The sequence below is a fragment of the Pelodiscus sinensis genome, chromosome 1, assembly GCF_052426305.1.
Source record: "Pelodiscus sinensis isolate ZL-2025 chromosome 1, ASM5242630v1, whole genome shotgun sequence".
NCBI lineage: Eukaryota > Metazoa > Chordata > Testudines > Trionychidae > Pelodiscus > Pelodiscus sinensis.
In genome coordinates, this window is record NC_143052.1 from 42,399,239 (window position 1) to 42,419,905 (window position 20,667).

Sequence of the window (20,667 nt, forward strand, 5' to 3'; positions counted from 1 at the left end):
ACTACACAACACACGGGGGGGGGGGGGGCTCTGCTTAAGTCAGCTCTGCTGATATTAATAAAATACAATATTTACCCGATTTCTACCCATGTGACAGCACTTTTCATGAGCAATGACAGTCCAAGAATTTAACTACTAAAACACATATCAACAGAAGATCATTACACTGACTACTTTTTTTGTGTCAGCTCCCACTCACCGGCCATGTGTTGATCCCCACATAAACCCAAACTGCAAACCGGGACACAAACAAATTGGTATGCTGCCCACAGCCAAGTTATTAATAAATATTTTACAAACCTTTATCTTTTCTCTCTGCTGCCATGTCTCCTCTCCTTGCTCCATCATCTCCCCTGGTGCCTGCTGTCCCCCAACTCCTCACTCTCCTCTGCTGTCCTGACTCCTGCCCTTCTCACTGCCCTCAGCCCTCCTGTGACCTTCCCCCTCCACCAGCCCTTCTCTTGTCCCTTGGTGCCTTCCCCTCACCCCGGCCAAGCCCCTTCTCCTTCCACCCCTCCTCCCGCCACCCAAGCCCCCCACTGCCACCTCCCCTCACCTCCTGTCCTCCCCCCGCCTCCGCCCAAGCCCCCTGCTGCCACCTCTCCTCCCAGCCGCCGCTGCACAAGCCCGTTCCCTACCTTCTGCCTTCCACGTTGCAGGACCGGAGGCTGTGCTCCGGCCCCGGAGGCCGAACCCGGAGCCATGTGCCTCCAAAGAGTTTTAAAACCCCGGGCTGTGATGTCACATCATGCCCGGGCATCCTCCCCGCCCACGTGCAATGCCGCATATGGGCAGCAGCAGGTGGCAAAGAGGAGCCGCACATAGTAGGGATGGTCCGGAGCCAAGAGCGACGCTCTGGGGGTGGAGTGGGAGGATGCGCAGGGGGATCAGGGGCCCAGTCCAGGCAGAGCCAGGGGAGAAACCCAGCCCCACATATTGGTGGAGCAGGGCCCCAGGCTCTGTAACTCACCAGCACTTCCGGGTTCAGGGGCACGGGGCCCGATTCAACCAAATCGGCCTAAGGCCGGATCTGCCGGCAGCCACCAAGCATGCTGAGGCCCAGTATTTTTTTCCCGCAGCCCGGTACCGGGCCGCAGCCCATAGTTTGGGAAACACTGATCTAAATGACTCATAATTATAAAATCCTTTTTCTATACAAGGAAATCTACTAAGCTTACTAATCAAAATATAAAATTCAGATCTGTACAGCCACATTCAGTTATCTGTTCAGTTCCATTGATGATAGTAAAGAAGTTAAAATCCCAGACCAAATTCTGCTGGCAGCAACCAGGGAACACAACTGAAGTCAGCTAGGAGAATTTAGCTCACTGTAGTTCATAGTATTATATGGGACATGTCCGCAAAGACTTCAACTTAGTCCCAGAACTTCCGTTGTGCCTGCCTCTGTTCTCTTGGTATAAATCTGGTAAATTCAAATGTAACTTCAATGAGATCAGTGAGCTACACTGCTGCCAAAAGAGTAAATCAAAGCAGAAATGGAGCCTTTGCACCAGACCCTTAGCTGATATAAACTGACCTACCTCCAAGGACATCAGTGGCGCTATGCCAGTTCACACTGAAGATATGGCCATTTAGTTAAAATTCAAGTTTTGCCTGGATCAATACTGGGATTTCAACTCTTCCATTTATACACGAAGTGCCAAAACTCTTTGCACAGATGATCTTTTGTTAATTTCATTAGTTTCATTTATGCTATGAAATAATGTGTGTATAACATTAAGTATATTATGTATTTAATTCTTATCAACTGTATAAATAGAAGAAATATTTTGCAGTATAAAACATGGAAATAAGCTAAAAATAAACACTACAATTTAAGTGACACTTAATATATGCATAAAAATATTAGATTTTTTTTCTCACCACAACGTGGCTTGGGAAAACAAGCTAGGTTACCCTTCTACAATACAAAATGTCAAATCCAAAAGCAAACCTGTTACTGATGACACGTATTTAACAGAATTAACCTCATTATTTCAAATGAATGTGTTAAAATGAGGTACATGAACATATGCTTTATTTTCTTTTTAACATCAATTAATACTAAACATGAAAATAACTGAAGGACAGTATACAAGAACATTTTAAAAAACACGAAGACTTCTAGGCAAAGTACAAAAGCTTTATTTTTATTACAAATAATAAACTTTCTCTCTCAAAAAAAAAAAAGATTTTTAACATTCTAATTTGCTGTCATCCATTCCAGTTACCTGATACAAAGTAAGAGTTGAGTGGCAAACCTTTATTGTTGCCTTTCACCACAACATATAATTACAGTGGTGACTCAGAACAGTAACACTTCTACTAAATCTCTACTTAATTGAAATCAGTCCCATTTAAGTGTCTTGGTTTAAACTGGCCACTGAAGCCTTAAAATATCTGTTACAATTATGTTATGATCTATATTTTTAACTGGTGCAAATCTGAGCATTGGAGCTTTCACCAGCCAGGATTCTGACTTATATCTTGCAGTAATGATTGAGATAAATTAAGGGAGTACAAAAAACACAGAAGAATTTTATTGTGCTATCTACAAATTAATGGCCTTTAGCTGAGGGCCAAATTCTACCCTCTTTATTCATGTGGAGTAGCACTTTCCCCTGAGAGCAGTATCACTGAGTTTAATGGCAGTACTCTTGGAGTTTAATGATACTCAGTGTGAGTAAGGATGGCAAAATCTGGTCAGTAAAAATCAGTGTAAATGCTCAGGCTATGTCTAGACTACATGGCTCTGTCGACGGAGCCATGTCAAATAGTTTATTCGGCATCGGCAAACAAGCAGAGATTTAAATAATCTCTGCTTCATTAAAATAAAAATGACCGCCATGCTGTGCCGACAATCAGCTGATCCAGCACAGCGCAGCAGTCTAGATGCGCCGCGGTCGACAAGGGAAGCTTTTGTCGACCACTCTGAGCCGATGCCAAATAAACCAGCATAGCCTCAGACGTAGCCTCTAGACATAGCCTCAGAGCACATCTACAGTACACCGAAGATCTTTACTGCCATGGTCAATCTTCCAGGGTTCAATTTAGCAGGTGTAGTATAGATCCATTAGATCAAACTCAAAGGGCACCCCTGTTGGCACTGGTGCTTCTGCTCCTCACCAGGAGCAAGGGAAGCTGGCAGGAGCATTTGCTTCTGTCAGTCTTCCACTGTGTGGGCAGCACGGAAATTTACATAGCTGGGGTATTGTATCTTACTACTGCCTTCCCATGTAGTGTAGACCAGGCCTCAGAGTGCTCAGGGTAAAGGATTCTATACCATATTCTCTCAGATCAAGCACAGGTCTCTCATTATTTCAGTACACACTGCTTTAGGATATACTACATGACCCATCATTTGCATGTTCCAAGAGAAAACAACTTTTATATTGTACCTAGCAAAGCAGTTGAGAGAGAGAGAGGGAGAATTTTTTTTTCTTGCTTTTGTCACCCATTTGATCAAGTCGCTTACTTATTACTTTTATTAAAAAAAAAAAACCCTGCTGCATATAAGATAGCATTTTTTCCAAAAATGGATGCATTCCTGTGAGAGAATGGCCCAGTGGCTTATTTTGAATTAATATTTTAAAATACAGTTTCAGCTGAAAACTAGAAATAGTATGATGGGACATTTCTTGGATATTGTATTCACCATTAATTTTTCAGTCATTCTTTACACTGGCCCCATGTAAAAGAGACTCAGGCTACATAGTGCTGAGTCTATCACCTCGATCAGGGCACAGCTTGTGGGAGATGGGATGTTCCATTTTCTCATTCATTCCTGAAAGAGGGGATGGTTCATGCCCAAAGGGTTTCTGTGGAGGCTGCTCCCCATTTTCTGTTCTCACAGTCATGCAGACTACAAATTTACTAACTCTTTCTGGTGATGAGCAGGGTAAGTGAGTCATAGGAGAACTCTACCAGATATATATGGATTAAGCACAGTGGAAAGTAGGGAAGTCACTAACCAAGAAGCAGTAAGGAGCACTTTGGCTAGAAGGAAGGAAACTGGAAGATCTGACTTCCCAGCAGTCAGGAGGTGGAAAGAGTGGAACTGTACTTCCAAGAAGTCAGCCACTTTTGCCTGGAATATTATAAAGTGCTAGTGTCAGCACCTCTCTTGAAGACTGATGGGAACCCCAGTTCTGAATGGATTTTAGAAATGATTTTTAATGACTAAAAGAGGTTAAACTGGGTTATCAGAAATTGCAGACAGACCCACTCTTTAGTCAAACAGCAGCTTGCAAATAAACATGACATATCATGGGAGGTGTTGAAACTCACTGAATTAACATGTGAACTGAAGTATAAGTGAGTACATCTGTTCATATTCCAAATATTTTAATATATGTTTATGAAGAATTCCCTGTACCTTTTCAAATCTTTATATAGAAGCTGCTATACAAGCAGGGACATCCACAAGCTGAAACCAGTCCTGATGCTATGGTATTGTATTCCCAAAACTCTATGGCTGTGTCTACACTGGCCGCTTGCTTTTCCGGAAAAGCAATGACGATCTACTGTAAAATTGTCAGTATTTTTCCGGAAAAACTATGCTGCTCCCATTCGGGCAAAAGTCCTTTTCTGGACAAACTGTTCCGGAAAAGGGCCAGTGTAGACAGCATAGTAGTCTTTTCTGCAAAAGAAGCCCTGATCGAGAAATGACGATCAGGGCTTTTTTCCGGAAAAGCGCGTCTACATTGGCCATGGACGCTTTTCCGGAAAAAGTGCTTTTCCGGAAAAGCATCCTGCAAATGTAGACGTGCTTTTTCTGGAAATACTTATAACGGAAAACCGTTCCGTTTTAAGCATTTCCGGAAAAGGGTGCCAGTGTAGACGTAGCCTGCTTGATTGTTTGTGGTTTTAACATAAGAAGAATGCAGACCAAATCTCTGGTCAATGAGAAGATCCTCAGAATTAATGTTTTAAATCTTCCATCTTTTTAAATAAATGATCTTTACATCCTTTTTTTCTGCTTCTCTAGGGACAAATCCTGCAGTCTTTACCCAGCTTTACTTACTTCTCCCTCAAGCAAAACTCCCAGTGGAACAGTGGAGTTTACTGGCTGATTTAGGAATGAGTGACAACGGCAGAAGTGGGAGCAGCAAGAGAGATGCATTAGAAATCTCTTTAACACCCAAGAAAAAATGCTGTCTTGACCAAATAGGATTGGGACTAAGGCCAGGTCTACAATGGCGGACAAAATGGATGTAAAATACGCAACTCCAGCTATATGAATTATGTAGTAATAGATATGGAGCTGTGTTAGTCTGGTCTAGCTGACAAACCCCATTGCCAGCTTTGTCCACATATTCACTCTGCTGATATCATAATTGGACCTAACCAATTGAGTTATAAAATCAAGAACATATATTCCTGCTCATCCAAAAATATAATTTATGCTATCATGTGCCGACAGTGTCTGTCTGCTATGTACATTGGACAAACATCTCAGACACTTCATCAAAGAATCAATGCACACAACAGATACTAGACAGGTTCACAAAGAAAAACTAGTTTCTTGCCATTTCAACCAGAAAGGGCATTGTCTCAACAACCTGATTACCTGCATCCTGCTTCAAAGACCTTTTAACACCAGACTTGAAAGAGAATCCTCTGAACTGTCATTCATACTTACATTTGACACTTTACACCTAGGTCTTAACAAGGATGCAATTACCTTACCCATTATAAAGATAGCTTCCCCAATTATCACCTCTAATATCATTAGCGCACAGACATTTACCTTCCCGCCCCCCCCCTTATCCCGCTTCTGTTCTGAAATTTGATTTGTCCTTTTCATATGTGTTCATTTTTTTTATTGTATCCTTTGGTATATATGGTTGCGCCAATTTTCTTCCACAGTTTGATCTGAGGAAGTGGGTCTGGCCCACGAAAGCTCATCACCTAATAAACTATCTTGTTAGTCTTTAAAGTGCTACATAGTCCTGTTTTATGAATTATGTAGTCAATGTACCTTGCATCAATTTTCTGGGGTGGCCCCACAGCAGGAAGTTTACAGGGGAAACTCTCCCATCAACTTCTCTTACTTCTCGCAACAGTGAGGAGTATCGCAGTTGATGGGGGCACCCTCACTATTTGTTTTAACAGATCTTTACTAGACCCACTAAATTTAACCCCAGAAGATTGACCGCTGGAGTGTCTATCCTTTGGTAAGTGGAGACGTGGCCTTAAATGGAGCAGAATGAATATAAAATAACAAACAGGCTGCAACACTATTTCCTATCTGAATAGAAATCTGCTAAGCAAGGAGATCTGAAGTCTTAATTGCAGTGTTTCTTGCTAACTTGCCAGAAACATTAGTGTAGAATGAGAAAGAGAAAAACCTGTATGGATCCAAATAAGAGAATATTGAGCATTTGATTTTTTGCTCTATTAAACAGAGTGTGAACCCATTGTTCAAATAGACTTTGATCAGGCAGTTCACAAAATATTCCAGTCCAGCCCTGATAACACTGACATGTGAAACTCTGCTTCATGGCCTGTATGTCTTTGGGTCGAGGTTTTCCAGTCACAAAGAATCTTGGACCTTTTTCAGAATGGTGGACCCCAATCTCAAAACTTTTGGGTGACAAGTGCAGATAAGAAGAGGAGCCGCTGATTTTACGGATACATCTCCCATTCTTCTTACACAGAACTTTACTGCAGAGTTTGGCTGCCGACGTCACATTTATGATATAATGTCCTAAGGGGCCATTTATGTATTTTTTCACAATTGAACAGTTCTCCTGTAGGATAACAAGAGTGTGACATGTTAATCGTTAGTCAGTTATGTCCAAGTTACCATCTTTTTGGTAGAATATTAACATAGCTAAACAGATATATTGAGAAATTCTATTGGCCTTACTCATGTGATTAGCCCCTGGGCTTAAGTGAGTCTGCATTTATGGGAAGGCCAGTAAAATATTGACCTTTATTGCTTTTCTGCTTTGGATGCCTAGTAAGAATATATTTAATTGTTTATTAAAAATGAAGTTTGTTAGTGTTTGTTGAAAAGGAATAAAAGTGGCTTTAAACATTTATTGACAAATTGCTTTTGCAGAAGGGATTTCTACACTGATCATCATGACTCCTTTAACTTACTGGACAATTTTTACTGGCGTGTGTGCAATGTGCAAAATTGAAAAATAGCTGTTCGTTTCCTCAGCTCCGTGTTAGGTTACTGAATTTATTTGCAGGTTCATCCCACCCCTCTGGAGTCAATGGGAGTTTTTCCAACAACTTTGATAGTAGCAAGGTCAGGAACTGAAAGAGGTTGTTTTTTCCTGTGTTGCTAATGTCTTATCAACGGTCAACTTGCCTAAATCTTTCTAAAAGTGAGGTGAGGGAGCTGGCCTTGCAAAGATAAACATACAATTGTTATGCCAACAGGCGCAATACACCTGGGACCTATGGAGCTTAGAACGTGACCTTTTACCACATGAGCTAAAAGCCAGTTGGCTTTTAGTTAAAGCTGTAAAGCAGATTCATTATTCTCTCTGTAAGGGTGTGTCTACACAGCATTCTTCCCTCGAAATAAGCTACGCAATTTGCGCTACGTAAATTGCATAGATTATTTCAATGCTATTTTGAAATATCTTATTTACACAGCACCAAATTTCAAATTAAAGCACTATTCCGAAATGTTCCTTATCCCTCGTGCAATGAGGTTTACAAGGACGTTGGAATAGCGATCCCATTATATTTTGATATAATGGGTTTGCTTTTAAGACGTGGAATAGCTATTTCGGGTATCAAAGGTATCCCAAAATAGCTCTGCTGTGTAGACATAGCCTAAGTTGTCTTGATAGCACAGCACACCCCACATAGAAGGTGTACACAACCTTCAGTCACCTTTGGTAATTCCACAAGAGGGGACTATAAGATATCTTTAGGTGAGTCCTGGGGGCTTGTGAGGAGGAGCAAGATTTTTCTTAGGTTGGAATTATATTCCATCTATGATTGTTATAAAAATTAGAACAAAGCTTGACATTTGGTCTGTGAAAAATGTTCCCCACCACATCCCTTGTCATCCCCTGCCAAATACTTGGCCTTGTGTTTGGTAATATACAGATTGTGCAAGCAGAACATTGTAAAACAGAGGGCTACATTTTCATTTCAGTGCTTCAAACTGTATCTTATTAACATGGTGGCACTGCTATCCACTGCCATGGATGTCATCCATGTTTGGTCCTTGGATGTGGTTCCTGGGAAGCAATGGCTAATTACAATATTTTGTTAACAGTGTGAAAGGACTCCCAAGTCTGCCATCTTCAGCAAAAAGCCTGGTGACAATGATGGGTGAGGGAGAGCTTCATGGTAAGGTTGTAAAACAGTAGAAATAAGGAAGGAGGGGGGAGGTAATTATGAAGGAAATAGCACATGAGCTGTAAACATTTGTAAACCTGACCCACCTACCTCTGAGCTGGCATACTGCATGCTTCCCCAAAGGACTACCCCAGCTGCCCCCAAAGCAGCACTCTCACCAATAGTGTTCACCAGGTCAGTCTGAAAGAAAAATGTGTCAAAACTGAGCACTAAAAAAGCATCAGACCAAACATAGCAGAGCACACTTTGGATGTGTCTAGATAGCACCCTTCTGTCGGAATAAGCTTATTCCGAGTCTAAACTGAAAGAGCTTACTTTGCAATTTGGCACTTATTTTGAAATTTGGTGGAATGAGGGTTACAGAGATGCCAGAATAGCAAGTCCATTATTTCAGGAAAAAGCGGACACGTTTAAAGATGCAGCGTTGCTATTTCAGGATACTTCCGGTATCACAAAATAGCCCCGCAGTCTAGACATACCCTTAAACATGTAAGCACTACCTTTTCCTAGAGGAGATGTTGATTTATGCTGTAGAATCTTCATATTCAAAAATGTCCTTAATAAACTCCCTACTTAGACTGTATGGTCCTTGAGCATGGACTGTTTTTCTATGCTTGTAGAGCTTCCTGACCCTTATCTGGGGCTTCTGCATGCTATGGTAATACAAATAATAGAGTATAATACAAATAGATCCAGGGAGTCTCTGAAGCATTTTAAACATTGACTTACAGCAGAGTCTGCGAAGAGATGGGATGGAAAGAGGAGAAGGAGTTAATTATTTCAAAAACAGATTTTTGCATATTCACATAAAGAAATATAGTTTCCTATTGATGTTTCAGTGTGTTGTAGTATATTCATAATGGATCCTTCAGAGTGATGGTAGGATCAGAAAGGCACTGGCAGTGACACTATTGAGAACCCTTATCGCTCCTGGCCAGTCACGCTGCCCCCCGACCTCGCTTATCTCTCCCGGCCAGTCGCGCTGCCCCCGACTTCCTTGATATCCCCAGCCAGAGCAGAGAGGGAAGGTCGGGGGCAACGTGGCTCCCCATGAAGCAGCCGAGCATCTGCAGAGCGGCAGCTGATGGGGCAAATACTTTGGTACTTTGGACCCCATATTTTCCATATTATCAGACAATCCTTCAGTCCCATTTAGGTCAGATAATCGAGACTCTACAGTATAGTTTATGATATTTATTATTTCATCACTCTCTAAATGTACCTGGCATTTTATATGTAAGGACTTTGCTATCCTAAAATGCGTATTGTTCAAGATTCTAATCTGTGGTAGAGAAAAAGGAAGTAGGCTATGTAGTTGGACTCACTTATCCTTGTTCTTCCCATCTCCTCCCTCAGAGGATGAAAGAAAGGTACTCATATTATTTTTAAAACTCAATTTTACAGTGTGTTTGTTTATCTTCCCTCATCCCTTAGCAGGGGACCTGTAATTCAACAGCTGCTTAGCTTGCCAATAGTTCCCTGGTTTTATCCTCTTTTTGGTGCTGCTCAAGATGCTGTTCCAGGTTTTGGATGCTGTTTCCAGCAACCAAAGACCCTCAAGATTTTGCTCCGGAGCTGATGCTTTAGATTATCCTCTTGAAAAGAGTAGAATCTCTCTTGCCAAGGCTCCTTTCACTGACTGATTAGCTGAGTGGATTTCATTTTGTACTGAAAAATGGAAGGAGCTGTTCAAATTTATCAACATGAAAGGAAACTGGCACCGCAATTGGATCTGGTCAGATACAACAAAAAATGTTTGTGATCTTTACTTCAAATTCTGAAGGGCTCTTTGTTTCTGTCTAGTCATATCCCATCTTATTCTGTATGGCAAAATATTTGTGCAAACATGGCTTTGTTCATGGGGAATGGCCTTTGTACAAATACACACTGACATGAGGACACAGGTATTTGTGCATGAACAAGAATAGCTGTTATTCATTATTTGTCATTCTGCTTTATTAAAACATTTGTTCTTCCAGACAGGGAGCAGAAACAATACCATGTAACTTCAATCACTGATCACACATTATTAATAGCAAGTTGTCTAGAGGGACAGTTTCTGAGCACCCTAGAGCATCAGTATAGATAATCATTTGCATAAATTATGCAGTGCATACTTCTGATAAGAAAGCCATTCATAGAAGTTAGGATCTGTTGGCAAATGATTTGCAAAGAGAAATGAGGCCTGGGGGAGCACAAATGCAGTGACATTCCTGGCCTCAGGATTTTGTCTTTCATGGAACTTATATAACAGGAGCAGCAGCGTGGGTGGCAAAAGAAGCTGCTGGCAGGGGAGGCAAACTCCCCAGCCTATGACCCCAACCATACTCCACCCCTTCTGTGTCAAGTCCCCACCTCCACTTTTCCCAGGCCCTGTCTCCTCCCCACCATCTCCCTCTTCTGTTCCTTTTCCCTTCTCTGCTAATCCCTTCTAAGCCAAATCCTTGACTCCAAATGTAGCAAATGATATTGAAAAATATACTCTTCTAAAACGTCTTTCCAAAGAAAATGGAGCATGTTTTCCACTGTATGCCAGACTGTGAAGAGAGAACATGCAAAAGGTATCTAGTGAAAAGCACTAAATTTGGGAATAAAAAATATCAGTCACATTTTTATATTTTTTTGCAAAAACTTTGTAGTAAGGGCAAATAAGCTGTCCTGCTGAATACAATATTCAATATTCTGGATTACATGATGTAGCTCTTCTCTGGTTTATATTTCCTTAATCAGTATATCTAAGCTGATTTTATATTTTAAATTATACTCTTAAGCCTTCATAAAGTAATCATTTCAGATTACTACATATTTAACTCACTAAAACAAATACATTATTATAAATTATATCAGTCAGAGTGGTTCAGTGTGTTCAAAACAAAGTTCATTGCTTTTAGAAAAAGGGAACACTAATTTTTGTGTGATCTCACTATCAATAGACATGTTTTTGAAATTTCACCAGGTGTTTATGTTAACATATGTTTCCAAAGATTTGGGCATAACAATGGATTTTATAACTTACTAAGGTATTGATTTTGGTGGAGAGCTCTGCTAAAACCATTTCATCAAATAGTCAGAAGTAAAGAAAGAGAAATTCATTTTTCCATCTATCTGGAAGAAAAGGGATGCTGTCCCTTTAAGGACTCTCTTCAACGGGGAGGGAGAAGGGAGGAGAAAGATCACAAGAGGCAGAGGCTGAAATGATAAGAAGACTTTGGAAGCAAGCTTTTGTACTATGGTAAAAGTTTAAGTTTGTATTTTAGATAAAGGTGGTCTTTTGAAGACTTTATTTTTAAAAACTGCATGTCTGAAGCTCCAAATATACAAGGCTAAAGCTGAATACTCAGATTGTGTATGTAAACATCCATGAAAGGATTTTAGAGATGTGATTTTATAATCTTCAGCAACAAACTAATGAAATATTTAAAGCCAATTTTAAACTAAAGTTCTGTAGACACATTGATGTAATGCACAACTCTTTTTGTCAGTAAATTCAGAAAGTGACTGCATACGCTGTCAGAATAGGGATAGGATGAGAGGAGAGGTTGAGCACTAAGACCCAGGGCAGTCATTGCCTCCCCTCACCTCTTATACTACTGCCCATGCACAGCAGCTCTGTCTGGTGGATCCATCACAGTTCCCCACAACTGTTGTTCAATTTAACTTTTTTTCATTGTGGTGCTTGTATCTTTAGTGCTCATTTATGTCAGGATTTCTGCACGTCTTATTGTGCCAGCAACCAAACAAAAGCAAAAAGCTTTATTTCCACAGGGCTAAATTGTCCTAGCTTCTGCTCAGCCATGCTAGGGCATAAGGGGGAGTCAAGTCCCTAGAATCCTTGCTCACAGTATGACTGTTGGGAGGATAGCAGGTGCGTTGTTAGCAAGGGGGAACAGAGTGCGAGTGGACTTGTTTCTATCCCCCCTATAAGTGCTGCCCAGAGTGGTTGACTGGGGACAGAGGGAGGTGTAAAGTGCTCCAAAAAAAGAAGTGAAACTTTCCCATGTGCCAGGAGCTGGGAAAGAATCTTTGACTCTCCGAGCTACATTTAGTAGTCCTGTCTGCTACTGGAGCAGTGCAGGGTGTGAGGTTTCAGTAGGTAGCAGTGTTTATCTGTGTTTCACAAGAGCTGAGAGGTCATTAATGCTGTGAAACAATACATTCAGAACAATAAAACCATGAGCATTGTTTTCCTGATCATTGGCATTTGGAGCTCTTTCCAGTGCTTTACCTTTAAAAAGCCTGCCAGTTCCCATGCTGTGCTCATAGAGCTCATGGATCTGGTATGTATGACAATCTCTGAAGTTGTGTATTTTGTTTTCACTAGAAAATACATATTTGGACATGCTTCGTGGGGGATTCCCTAGGCTGTGAATGGGCTCTACACAGAGATGCAGACTGTTTCAGATCCCACAAACTAAATATGAGTCAACAGTGTGACAGTGTTGCAAAAAAGTGAACATCATTCTGGGATGTGTTAGCAAGAACGTTGTAAGCAAGACAAGAGAAGTAATTCTTCTCCTTTACTCAGCACTGATTAGGGCTGAACAAGTATATTGTGTCCAGTTCTGGGTGACGCATTTCATAAAGATGTGGACAAATTAGAAACAGTCCAGAGAAGAGCAACAAAAATTATTAATGATTTAGAAAATATGATCTATGGGGCAAGATTGAAAAAAACTGAGTTTGATTAGTCTGGGAAAGAGAAGACTGAGAGGTGGTATGGTAACAGTTTTCAAGAACCTAAAATATTGTTACAAGGAGGAGGGAATAAAAATTGTTCTCCTGAACCTCTGAAGATAAGACAAGAAGCAATGGGCTCAAATTGCAGCAAGGGAGGTTTAGGTTGGACTTTAGGAAAACTTCCTAACTATCATGGTGGTTAAGCATTGGAATAAATTGCCTAGGGAGGTTGTGGAATCTCCATCATTGGAGATTTTAAGAGCAGGTTAGACAAACACCTGTCAGGGATGGTTTAGATGGTGCGTTGTGCTGCCTTGAATACAGGGGACTGGATTAGATGACCTGTCGAGCAGTGTTCCATCTAATTTTTTCCATCGATGTGCAGAATAAATGTTGTTATGTCCACCGAAGTATGTGCAGATGTGCATCACCAATAGAAACACATGCTGCCTGCTGAGGGTGCTGTGCTAAATAGCTGGGTAGCATTTGATTCTGTCCTGGGTGGCTGCCTAAATGCTCAGCTTACAGGGAACACTGCTCTCGAGGTCTCTTCCAGAGTCCTGTGATTCTGTGAAGCATCCAGGTCTGAAAAGAAGGTGATATACAATACAACTGACATACAGCCCAGTGAATAAATGTGAATTTATGGGCAATGTCATTTTAAGTAATAAAAGTAAAAGCTGTGTTATCTGGTACTTTCCTATCCAGAAAGCTCTATAAACCTGCATTTCTAATCTTCAAAAGAACACAAGAACATATGTCATACGAGGTCAGACCAAAGGTCCATCTAGCTCAGGATCCTGTCTTCCGACAGTGGCCAATACCAGATGCCCCAGAGGGACAGAACAGAACAGGTAATCATGAAGTGATCCTTCTCCTGTCATCCATTGCCAGCCCCTGACAAACAGAGGCTAGGGACACCATTCCTATCCATTCTGGCTAATAAATATTGATGAACCTCACTTCCCTGCATTTATCTAGTAGTTTTTTTGGAACCCTGTTAAAGTCCTGGTCTTCACAACATCCTCTGACAAGGAGTTCCACAGCTGACTGTGCTGCATGAAGAAAAACTTCCTTTAAACCTGATACCTATTAGGTACTCATAGAAAGTACAGTTTATAGTCCAGTTGTCATGGAGCTAGCAGGCTCCCTGCCTGCTCCACATGGATCCCTGGAACCAGCAACATATACTTGCTACTCCTACGTGGAGCATGAGGAGTTCAGAGTGTAGGGCGTGGGCTCTGGCAGGAAGTTTGTGTGCAGGAAAGAATAGGGTATTTGGGCACGGGAGGGGGCTCAGAGTGCCAGATCTGGGGGACAGGGTGTGCTCACATGAGGTGGCTTCCCACAAGTAGTGACCTGTCCCTCCTGCTCCTGGCAGCAGTGTTTGGCTAGAAAGCTCTGTGTGCGGTCTTGCCTCATCCTGATCCCAAAAGGAGCTGCAGAGCTTGATGCAGGGCTAGCACGTGAGCCGCCGGCAACTCTGCCTAGGAACAGCAGAGATAGGTTGTTGCTTGCAAGGAACCGCCTGAGGTGAGCATTTTCTGGATCTGGCACCCTGAAATTCCTCCCATGTCTCCACCCCTTGCCCTGAGCCCTGTCCTCTACCCAAACTTCCTCTCAGTGACTGTGCCCCACACAGTTTCCTGGGCCCCAAGCCCTGCAACCCTCCCACACCCAAACTCCCTCCCTCTTAGTTAATTGGAATTTTTCACTTACTGGCACACTCCATTCCTCCAACATGCTAGATAGAAAGCTTTTACTGTATTGCCAAATTTGGAAGGTAGTTCAAGGAAAACAATTAACTTTGTACTTATATGTTTGAAGGTTTACATAATACATACTTTTGCTGGATTTCATATTGTACGATGTTTAGCCAATGTTAATGGCTTTTTTTAATTTAATCCTTAGATCTGTGTGTGTTTATGATGAACACACCTATTACAGCCAATGGCTGCAGAAGTATTCACTAACTTTGTGTGCATCTATATTGAGCTGTCAAGTAGAGACACCTTGGGTGCAATCCTAACTTTGCTGAAGTCAGTAGCAAAACTCTGTGGTTTCAATGGGGCTGGGATTTTACGCTTGGTGTCTGATTGTTAGAGGTGCTGAGGAGAGAATCCTCAGCATCTCTGGAACAGTGATGTCTCCCAGGGGAGTCTCCACCTGAGAACTAACGAGCTGAGGCCCATAAAGTTAGTGAAAGCTTCTGAAAAGTTGGCTTGGGTTTTCTCACAAAGTAGCCAGAGAGACTGACTGGGTCTGTACAGCTCCAGCAGGAATCCACCACTCCTGGCTCTAAAGTGGAGCAATCAGCTGCAAGCCCTGTGGACTTGTGGGATTGAATAAGCACACTCACTCCTGGCAACTGAGAGTAGACGGACACAGCCTTGTTATTGACTCCATCAATCCAAGCCACCAACTATGAGGCCATTTTTGTGAGGGGAACAAACATCACAGCTCTCCATGGGTATGTCTACACTACAGAGTTGGGTTTGGTTTTTTTTTTTCAGAAAAATAGCCGCTTTTCCGAAAAAGCTTCACTTACGTACATGCTGCAATCACATTCTTTTGAAAAAAAATCGAAAGAACAGAGGGTTTTCTGACATTGGTAAACCTCTTTCTACAAGGAAGAAGCCTTTTTCCAAAAGGTACACCTGGTCATGTCCAGCCTGATTCTGGCCTGCATATTTATACCTTCCTCTGGAAATTTCCAGTACATGCATCTAACTAAGTGGGTCTTTGCTCACGAAAGCTTATACTCCAACACTTTGGTTAGTCTATAAGGTGCCACAGGACTCCTCGCCGCTTTTTCCAAAAGAGCTCTTCGGGGAAAAGGCATGTGTGGATGGGGGAGAGGGAGTTCTTTCAATAGAAGAGGAAAGAGGAAAAAGCACAGGTGCCCTGGTGGCCACTCCGTCCATAGTAATCACAGCTTAAATGCGAGATAGTGTCCATTCAGTGCGGACGCTATCTTTCCAAAAAGCAGATCGCTTTTTCGATGCGCTTTGGCAGTGTGGAACCTCTCTTTCAGAAGAAGGTTTTTTGGAAGATCTCTTCTGGAAAAGCTTCTTCCGAAAGAAGCCTGCAGTCTAGACATAGCCCTTGACTAACAAGGGGAGCTGTGGAACAGAGAGTCAGTACCCAAAAAGGGTATTTGTCCTGTCAGAAAGGAGCTCATTTGAATGAGTTCCCTGACGTCCAGCTTGGCCTGCACTTCAGATATGTATCAAATCAAATCTTTCTATGCCTAAAGTATCATAGAATCATAGAAGATTAGAATTGAAAGAGACCTCAGGAGATCATTTAGTCCCACTCCCTGCTCACACAACCCCAACTAAAGGTAGGGCAATGTTTAGCCATGGCTATTTAGGAAGCCTTTCAGGGAATACATGTTCTGAGCAGTTGCATAGTCAGGATCAAAGACAAGGTTTATGATTACCACAATGTTATTAGAAATCTTGATGTCTGCGTGTATTTCTCAGTCACCTATTTTGTAACCTGCATATATTTATTGTATTTTTAAAAATATTTCATTCAATTATCATTGGCTGTAAGAGGCATCATAGGACACAATAATGTGTTTTTGTAACAGTAGAATTTAAAAGCCCCAAACCAGACACTTGGTTACTATTCATGATAAGACATATTGTACATTCAGAAAACAACATGGCCAGGAGAACACACGCATCCTTCCTCTAGGAAGCCTGCGGTCACATTCTGCCTCTGCTAGTTTTCTCATACAGGAGCGAGCAACAAGCAAAGGCTTGTCTATTTGGTTTGTCTAATTAATTTCCTTGCTCATTTTGGGAAAAAAAACCAGATAAATTCAAACCTGAGTTTCTTTTCTCAAGAACATTTATCTTCTCTTAATATTACTAGATTTCAAATGGCCATGAGATTTGTCAACTCCATTTCTCAAGCAGAATAATTCATCTGAAATATTGATTGACTTAGGAAACAATTATTTTGCACTTTCTTCTAAATTATTTGCATAAAAATAATGTTACATAATTGTAGAGTAATAGACCAAAGCACTAAAGGATCACTACTGAAAGTTGTATCATGACTACAGTATTTTTCTTTACCGGGATAGTTCTATATGATAAACACAAATGCATCTATAACTGTTGTTATGCAAGGGGAAACTTCTAGGAAGTGCTTTTTCCAAGAGAGCATATCTTTAGGTTTATATAGATATCTGCTTACCTTCGTCAAAACATGTAAAGTGTAAGCATAAAATGGTCTGGAGTAAACAAAAACAGGCAAAACATAGTCTTTTCTAGCAATTGAGGCAATACGTATTGCTTCCTTAACTCGGTAGTGAACAAACTTCAGAGCATTTGGACTTGACTTCAATATGTAGTCCAAGTATATGGAAGGATAAAGAGCAGTACTTTCTTTCCACAGCCAAAGCAGGAGATCATTGCGGGAAGATTCAATGGCTGGGCATTTACCTGTGTATGCTTTAGGTTGGTCTTTGTAATCATAATTGTAGCAGTCTGGGTAAAGATAGTAACCCCACAGTCCATTCGGTCTCATGTGCCGAGCCAGAAGGATAGTGTTGTTCATAAAATTCTTGCCAGCATTTTCAAATTCTTCCTTAGCAACTTTTCTAATTTTGTCTTCTGACCACTGAGGATGGCGTCTCTTAACCAGTTCGAAAGACTTATTTCTATAAATGGTTTTATTGCCCCAGTTCCTGTCCCACTGGGGCCTCCAGTTTTCCCAGTCAATGACTGCAAGTCCTTGGAATTTCTTCATGGGTATGGAATGGTCAATATCAGACTTAGCTTTGTTAAGGTGCTTTATCAGACTCTCATTCTGTGGCACCCCTCCATTAACAGGGACCCCATTGTCTAAGTAATAGGGATAATGTCCCAAATGAGTGTGATAAAAAATTGTCACATTGGAGCCACTCAAAGATTCATTGATGTTTGAAGCAATGTCAAAAACACTGAGATCTAGATCCACATTGTAGCGCAGCCTGCACTGTTCCGTAGGGGCATTCCAAACAACAAGGAAAGGTTTGTGGAGTAGCAGTGGGGCTTGGGCCTGCTTGAGCATTTGACCATCAACCATAATAAACAGCGCTGTGACTGCTATCCATTGACTCCACAGAGAGCACATGGTATTCTGTTTTTGCTGACTCTAACGTGATGCTTTCCTTGAAAACAAAATAAAAAAGAGACTTTAAAAAACAATGTTCACAGCAAGGACATCAGTGTGCCAAAGAAATGGTTTACTGTGAGTATCTTTAACCACAACAGTCCATATGGACAGAGACAAAACTATAACCAGGATAAAAGTAAGTCAGTGCTGAAACGCTTTCAAGGATGGAGCATGTATGTGGGGAGACTATTCTACAGATCGATAGAGCTCACTGTCAGGTTTCCAATATTCAGCCTTTTCTTGATTTCCATTCTGTCAAGACACTTTCCCCTTTTCATTAAAATTCCTCTGAAAGACTCACTGCCTTCATAAAGAAACAAAAATTGAGTTAATATAATAATATTAGAATGATTTTTGAACAAAAGCATCATAGTTATTCAGTATTTCAGTTTCTGTGTACTCACCCTCTGTTTTACATAGGATGTAACCTTTTGAGGTCTAAAATTGTCTTTTGGCATTTCTAGAGCTCACAACAATACAAAGAGTGCAATCTATATAGTGTAACAATAATTATTATAATCAAAGCTTCTTACTGCCAGGACTTCGTGAATTTGTATATCAATTCAGCACGAGCACATTTTGAGTAGATTTTTCACTATTTCCACTCGCTTTTTCACTCCCTTCTGGCCTTTTTCCCAAAGGAAACAAGTTAATTTTTCACACCAAACTGGACCCTCTCCAAAAAATTGACTCTGGATGTTTTTGTTGACAAATGAAAAATGTCACTGAAAACTAAAATGGTTTTGTTTCTTTCAGAGAATATTTTAATTTTTGTTTCAACTATAGCCAGATTCATCCTGTATTTCCTATAGCTCTGTTGCTTTATAATATTCTGATACTATGATTTCTCTTTCTTACTTCATCCACAGACTTATGGCTCCATGTCAGTTTAACAGATAAAGTATGACGGAAGTGTCTTTATGACTTAAAACTAAGACAGCTCAGATATGCGCTCAGAAAAGAATAAGGCTCATGTTTTATTATCTATTGCTGTACAAAATCATCATTTTTCTAAAGGAATGGGTGGAAGAGTTCTAATCACATCAGAAAGATGACATTATTAATGACTCTGGAAAGTGTAAAGACTAGTTGTTATACTGAATATAATTTTACTTAAGCTAAAGAGGATTAATTGTGTTAAACTCAGCAAATCATCCATGAATTTGTCAAGTACTTATGAAAATGGGGAACTGATTTTTGGTTAAAATGTTGGCAGAAGTGAGTGAAAATTGTGAGACTAGATCTGCCATCAGGATGCAAGGGCTCCCTCCCCAAATACCCACAAAGTATACTGAAGTAGAAGGATATCCCATTTTTACATTGAGAAAATGTTGCATCTTGAAAATGACATATCTGAGACTGGAACTACATTTAGACTGCAGGCTTCTTCCAGAAGAAGCTTTAACAGAAGAGATCTTCCAAAAAAACATCTTCCAAAAGAGAGCATCCATCGATGCCAAAGTGCATCGAAAAAGCAATTTGCTTTTTCGAAAGAGAGCGTCCACACTCAGTGGACTCCATTTCACATGTAAGCTGTGATTACTATGGATGGAGTGACCACCAGGGCACCTGTGCTTTTTCCTCTTTCCTCTTCTATCAAAAGAACTCCCTCTCCCCCATCCACACATGCCTTTTTCTGAAAGAGCCATTTTGGAAAAAGGCTTCTTCCTCGTAGAAAGAGGTTTACCAATGTTGGAAAAAACCCTCTGTTCTTTCCATTTTTTTTCAAAGGAAAAATTGCAGTGTGGACGTAAGTGAAGTTTTTTTTGGAAAAGCTGCTGTTTTTCTGAAAAAAACAAAAACAAAACTCTTTAGTGTAGACATAGCCTGGGACTCACCTAGTCTTCTGTGCCTCCCTTCCATTCCATCCTCTAACTTCTGGTAGCACCCAGCCAGCAGACCCTACACCTGGCATGGCTCGAGCCAGCCACCCGCTGCCACCCAGCCCTCCGCCTCTTCCCAGGACCAGGCTGGCGGCTCCCGGGAGCCTGCCCAGGTCCGCAAGAGGCGGGCGCCCGCCTGGTCTAGCGCAGACATCGTGGACCTCATCCACAACCTCCACACTAGGCACAGGAAAGTGGCCGTCTAGGGCAGGATAGCTGCCAGCTTGGCCACCCAGGAGCAGGTTTGCATGAAAATCAAGGTGGTCCAGTGAGACCCCCGACCCTGAGCCCCGAGCTTAGAATGGCCGTACTGGGTCAGACCAAAGGTCCATCTAGCCCAGTAGCCTGTCTGTCAACAGCGGCCAACACTAGGTACCCTGGAGGGGATGGACCGAAGACAATGACCAAGCCATTTGTCTCATGCCATCCATCTCCAGCCTTCCACAAACAGAGGCCAGGGACACCATTTCTACCCCCTAGCTAATACCACTCCATGGACCCAACCTCCATGACTTTATCTCACTTCTCTTTAAACTCTGTTATAGTTCTAGCTTTCACAGCCTCCTGCAGCAAGGAGTTCCACAGGTTGACTATTTGCTTTGTG

General features: G+C 41.5%; 1 protein-coding gene across 2 annotated transcripts in view; it reads right to left on the reverse strand.

Moving 5' to 3' along the window:
* Positions 1–1,744: 1,744 nt before the first annotated feature.
* The window catches only part of LOC102458526 (hyaluronidase 4), a 34,484-nt gene continuing 15,561 nt past the window's right edge, over positions 1,745–20,667 (reverse strand). For both annotated transcript variants that reach the window (XM_006122595.5, XM_075928521.2), the window contains exons 2-4: positions 17,218–18,175; positions 8,422–8,511; positions 1,745–6,752 (exon numbers count right to left, since the gene is read on the reverse strand). In XM_006122595.5, coding sequence (XP_006122657.1) covers positions 6,324–6,752; positions 8,422–8,511; positions 17,218–18,138 — 1,440 coding nt within the window. In that variant the 5' untranslated portion in view covers positions 18,139–18,175 and the 3' untranslated portion in view covers positions 1,745–6,323. The remainder of the gene's footprint in view (positions 6,753–8,421; positions 8,512–17,217; positions 18,176–20,667) is intronic.